Source organism: Molothrus ater, chromosome 4, assembly GCF_012460135.2.
Source record: "Molothrus ater isolate BHLD 08-10-18 breed brown headed cowbird chromosome 4, BPBGC_Mater_1.1, whole genome shotgun sequence".
Lineage (NCBI taxonomy): Eukaryota > Metazoa > Chordata > Aves > Passeriformes > Icteridae > Molothrus > Molothrus ater.
The window spans coordinates 14,005,116-14,011,115 of record NC_050481.2 but is presented as its reverse complement, the minus strand read 5'-3'; the positions used below and the strand labels follow the sequence as shown (position 1 = coordinate 14,011,115).

At 47.8% G+C, this 6,000-nt stretch overlaps 1 protein-coding gene across 6 annotated transcripts in view; it reads left to right on the top strand.

The window, feature by feature from the left end:
- Nucleotides 1-3,749: 3,749 nt before the first annotated feature.
- DCLK2 (doublecortin like kinase 2) overlaps nucleotides 3,750-6,000 on the top strand; it is a 79,436-nt gene continuing 77,185 nt past the window's right edge. For 3 of the 6 annotated variants that reach the window (XR_004980071.2, XM_036381723.2, XM_036381725.2), the window contains exon 1: nucleotides 3,752-4,686. Coding sequence is in view for 4 of the 6 variants with exons in the window: in XM_036381723.2 (XP_036237616.1) it covers nucleotides 4,272-4,686 (415 nt within the window). In the remaining 2 variants the exon portion in view is untranslated. Of the gene's footprint in view, nucleotides 4,687-6,000 lie in introns of all 6 variants that reach the window. The other 3 variants (XM_036381724.2, XM_054514569.1, XR_004980072.2) reach the window with 2 other exon arrangements.

Sequence of the window (6,000 nt, the reverse complement as noted above, 5' to 3'; positions counted from 1 at the left end):
TTTCCCAGCTCCCATTTCCCTTCTCTGGACAGGGTCCAGCACCTCAGTGTCTTTCCTGTAGTGAGGGGTCCAGAACTGGACACAGGACTTGTGGTGCAGGCTCAGCAGTACCAAGTATGATCACTGCCCTGGTCTTTCTGGCCACACTTGCTGATACAGGCCAGGATGCCATTGGCCTTCTTGGCCACCTGGGCACAGCTGGCTCACTAAGGACTGAAGATCTTCCTTATTCTGCCTACATTGATATATTTCTCTGCTACTTGGTCAAGTTGCTTAAGCTTTTGGTTTTATTTTATTGTATGAATATTTTAAAAGCATTTTAACATTCTTGGGTTGAAAACAAATCATTGCAGATAATAATCTAATTGCTTAAATGCTCAAATCTGGTATTCTTGGTGCTGCAAGTAAACATTTCCTTATTGAATTATTCAAATAATATTTCCTGTAAATAAAATCTTCAGTCAACAGACCCCAAGTTTATGATTTTTTTTTCCTTCTTTAGTAACATTATGTATTATTATTTTCAAGGTGAAATCAATGGGCTAAATGTAAAGGCCAGATACATACTTTTTTCCTAATACCACTCACAGTAAACTCTAATTCTGAACTGATTCTCACCTATCAATCCTATTAAATGTTCTGAGTAACTTGAATGTCACTGATTACAACCAGGATAGTAAACAGTTCAGGTAACAGAAGGAAAAAAGACATTGTGTATGATGGTACACTTTTCTTAGTTTCCTTTTAGAAACTTCTCACAGGGCTTGCTTGTTTTAAAACAAACAATCAAGCCACAAAACCACATAGGAGCTCTTCTAGATGCAAGATGAGATTTTAACCAAGAATTCTTTATACCTACCACATAAAAAAGAAAGGAAAAAAAACAAAGTCAGGTGAGAGAACTGATTAGTTAGCTGGACATGCAAACAGCAAACTCTTTTCTATTCAAACAGGAAATGTATATTTACAGAGCAAGAATATCACAAGAATGAATGATAATCACATTTTAATGGTGTCTGGAGATTTAGGTTAATAAGCAAGGTATCATTTATACATGAGACTTTGCTTGCTGTAAAGCGCTAATTTGTCAGCCCCATTTTGGAAGAAGACAATGGGATTCCATGTGTCAGTTCCATACAGAACTACATATTAATCACATTAATTTTCTAAACCTTAACAACAAATGTCCTTTGGATGCATATGGGGTTGTTTTGGGGTTATAATAAATTGGCCTCATCTTGGAAAGTCTTTTAAAACATCTGTTTGGCTACAGATAACTCTGTAGGGGAAACAACGTGGCAAGGAAAAGGCAAAGTAAGCACACCAAGGGAAGCACTGTGCAACAGTCAAACCACCACACAGGGGCTTACAGATCTTACAAAAAATATCCATAACATTTGAGGAGGACAAAAAAAAAAAGAGCACAAGTTGTAGGACCGTGTTGAATTTTCTCAGCAGTTACACATGCAGATCTAATCCCAACCTCTTTGTAAATAGCCTCTTAATATAGAAATAGTTTAGTTTTACAGATCAGAAGTCAATTTCATGTTTATATACTCTACAAAACACAGTTGCTCTACAGACTTCAAAAGTTCTCTGTAGCAGGAATTCCCTTTGAGGAGGACAGAGAATTTTCCTGGTGAAAGCTGGAGAATTCCCTTTTAGCTTTACTTTACAGGAGGTTGCATTGAAATCCTTTCACTCCATCCCATCTCTAGCTAGAGATTTCAGAAGTCAGAGCAAGTCCCATACATGACATATCCTGCCACCCAGCAAAACACCTTGAAACTGGCAAAATGCTAACCCTGGTACCAGATTTTCCAACCTATATTCAAACACAGACACAGACAATAGATTAAATTCATATATACATACATATATATATATATATGCATATAGTTAGCAGCTCAGAGAGACAAAAAGTGTGTACAAGGGCAGGATTAAACTTCCCTGGGCTTTTGTGACCTGCTTCTGAGCAAATGGAAAAAGGTTAGTCCAAATAGCCATCTGCTGAGGTTTGAACTTAAAATGTGACCTGTTCTGCAAAGGCCAGACATGCCCATGCAGCGTGGAACCATTTGGAAAAAAAATATAACTTTGTAGCTGAGACCCATCTGCTTTGGAGCAAAGTTACACACATGAGTTTGAATTTTGTCTGTGTAACTTTGCCTGTAATCAAGCCTAGAAACTATATATCAAAGCCAGTCTGAAAAAGTTGTTCCATACTGTTTTGTGGCTTCTAGGTCCTGGTTCCTAGGCAAGATCTGCATGTCTAATCTTAACAAGTGCATTCATGCCCTGACTGTAACAAAATTCCCTCTCATTCAGTTCCTTTTGTTGATTTTACCACCAGAGGAGATAATCAAGCTCCATGGTTTATCTCTTCTTTTTGCTTGTGGAGGTTTTCAGGCATCACAGAAGTCGGTAATAAAGAATGAGTTTCACTGATGTTTTATATGTATTGTCTTTAGAATATTGTAGCTAGATGTCTAATCTGCTTTGTAAGAAACCCAGTAATAATGGCGAGAAAGTGCTCAATTTTATTGGTACTTCAAAACATAAAAAGAGAAAAATAATAAATCCATCAAAAGTGTGGCAAAGAATATTGGACAGAAGAGCACACCTGTAACGACAACACAACTGCAACTTGCTATGTTGAACTGCAACATCTCTTTTTTTATGCAAGAGATGTAAAAAAAACCAAAAACATGTATGTACTTATAAAAGCTTTTACATTTATTTGAATTCTCATTGTGCCAAGAAAAGAAAATATGTTCAGTAATGGTTGAGAATAAGTTGGAAAAAAAGTTGAAATTGCATCCATTTCAGTGTATTTGTTGGCCATTTCTATGAAAAGTGAATTTGACTTGAGCAACCTCAAGAGCACTGAGAAGATGCCTGGGGAAATCATGGAACGTGGGTTGCAGCACACTTAGAAGGTTTAGGCTGTGTGAATGGGTTTATTTGAGTCCCTAGGGAGAGGTGGTGACAAATGCAAAAGGAAAATCATAGAACCATAGAATGGATTGGAAGGGACCTCAAAGATGACCTAGTTCCAACCCCTTTGCCATGGGAAAGGATGCCTTTCGCTGCACCAGGTTGCTCAAACCCCTGTTCCAACAGGCCTGGAACATTTCCAGAGATGGGGCAGCCACAGCTTCTACGGGCAACCTGTGCTCGTGCCTCAACATCGTTATAGGGAAGAATTTTGTCCCAATATTCTATCTATCTATCTATCTATCTATCTATCTATCTATCTATCTATCTATCTATCTATCATCATCCATCCATCCATCCATCCATCCATCCAACACCTACTCTCACTTGGAGTCCATTACCCCATGTCCTATCGCTACATGCCCTTTAAAGTAGTTCTGCCAATAAATGATAGGGATGCGCAGTTTTCTGTCCCCTGGGATGTATTTTGGGCTGAGGGCTGTACAGAAGGAGCATTTTTAGCGTGTTAACGCAATGACTGAGCCACGTAAAGCCGGGAGAGGGCTGGCGGGCAGCTCCGCGGGTGCGCCTGAGGGGCGGGCGGCCCTCGGAGGACCACCAGAAGGGCAGCACAACCCAATGGGAAAACTGCGCCTCCAAATTCTGCTTTCCTAGAAGAGCCCCTTTCCCCTCCCGCTCCCACCCTTCCCACGGCCGCTCCCGCCCCCGCGCCGGACGCGCTCCGAGCTGGCGCCGCCCTCGCCCGGCCCGGCAGGAGCCCCGCCCGCTCCGGCTCCGGCTCCGGCTCCGCTGCGCTCCACGGCCGGGCCGCCAGCGCCGCTCCCGCCGGATCCGCTGCGGCTGCTTCCCCCGCCGGGGGCCGGAGGCTGCGCCGCTGCCCGCGCCGAGTGGCGGTGCTGCCGCCCCCACTGCGGGAATAGGCGCTCCGGCCCCGCCGCCGCTGCCCGACGGAGCCAGCGGGGAAGGGGCTGAGCGGGGACCCGCGCATTGTGCGAGCCCGCATGGGCACGGCGCGGGGGCGCGGCCGCGGGGCTCCTGCGAGCCTCTCGCCCGGCCCCCGGCAGCGCCCGTAGCCGGGGGGCGCCGCTCTCGGCCGTGAGGGATGCTTTTGTGCGCGGCCGCGGGCGCAGCAGCGGGTAGCGGCGGGGCCGGGGCTGCGCCGGCCGGGCAGGTCGGGCGCCGCGCTCAGCCGCAGCCCTCCCGGCGAGAGCGGCGGGGCGCGATGCGCTTTTAGGCGGCCCGAGCCCTTGCGAGCGCGGCGGGCAGGCGTAGGAGCCCTTAGCGGAGCTGGGAGGGCGGGCAGGCGGCTCCCCATGGCGAGCAGCCGGAGCATCGAGCTGGAGCACTTCGAGGAGCGGGACAAGCGGCAGCAGCGCTCCGGGCCGCGGCGCGGAGGCTCCGGGTCCGGCGGCGGCGCGGGGCCGCGGGGCAATGGGCTGGTGCCCAGCCCGGCGCACAGCGCGCACTGCAGCCTCTACCGCACCCGCACCCTGCAGGCGCTCAGCTCCGAGAAGAAGGCGCGCAAAGCCCGCTTCTACCGCAACGGGGACAGGTACTTCAAGGGCTTGGTGTACGCCATCTCCCCCGACCGCTTCCGATCCTTCGACGCCCTCCTGGTGGAGCTCACCCGCTCCCTGTCGGACAACGTGAACCTGCCCCAGGGGGTCCGCACCATCTACACCATCGATGGCAGCAAGAAGCTCACCAGCCTGGACGAGCTGGTGGAAGGTGAGGAGGGTGTCACGGCTGGAGCTGGCCGTGGGACCTGGTGGTGGGTTGTGGGCTCTCCCTGGGGTCAGCTTCCCAGTCCCTACCTGGATCAAAGCGGAGAAGTCGCCTTGTGAAAACTGGCGGCCACAGAACCCATGAGGGCAAGTAGCCGGGGTTGTGAGGGGCGGTAGGGCCTCGTTTTCCCCGTGTGGACCATCCACTTCTCCCATCCCTTGAGCGCTGCCATCTGTATGCGCTGGGCTTGACTCCAATGGTAGTTAAGCAGCAGGTGCTCTTTTCATCTGCAAGAACTGTGAAGTTCCTGGTTACCTTCCATTTGTAATAGAGGGAAATGCTGTAATTCTCCAAGTGTCATTGTTGACTCACAGTGGCTTCAGCCTTCAGAGAAGGAGCCCCAGTGCTGTGAAAAAAGGGTATCTATATCCCACCATTTATTAAAACTAACAGGTGTAAGGCCCTAGTTCCCAATGTGATCAGAGTCCATATTAACAGAGGGAATTATCTACCTTGCCTGACTTTCAAAAGCATGTTATGGAATCAGATGTATTTCAGAGTTGTTCCTAAGTAGCTTTTCATAATGGGACTTAGCTGCTGAGGTTATGTAGACCTTGCAAATCTGAACAGAGCAGTGCTTGACTGTCTCAAAATGGGACCAGAAGTATTGTTTTGTGAATGACACATATGCCCCTTGTTTATGGGGAGTGATAATTGTTGGAACGAGGAGCAGAATTCCCCAGTCTTTTCACCTGATATCTTAAAATACAGTTTGAGCTCAGCATTGCCTGCTTCCCAAATGCACAGGTGCACACTGAGAGGTTTGCAAGGAATTTGCATTTGATGGTTGTTTTCAATGTATCAGCTACCACCACAGTCTTCCACCCTGTGACTTTGTGTGCCAGGTGTAGCATGGTTTGCTGGTTTGCATTAATGAAGAACTGGGATTTTTTGTAGGCCTTCCAATGCCTCCTGCTTCCTAGGCTTTCAGCTGCCTTTCCTTTGAGCTTTGGTTTGGAAGCTTTCCTTTTCAAAGCAGGGCTGAATCACACCTGCAGAATTGGATGAGAAAGGGAACCTGAAGACCTTTATCTAATCCACCAGTAAGGACATTGGGAGTTAGGGACCAGCTGCTTCACAACATGGAAGAGAAAGGGGAGGCTGCAGAATTTGCTCTGCCAAATGGGTCTCCCTTAAAAAAGATGTGCATGGAAGGGCACTTTCTGATGGTACCATAGTGCTGAGGACTTGCAGCCTTAGAGTAGATCATGTTTTACATTGACAACTGAAGAAGTATTAAGTGGTTGTAGAGTGAAA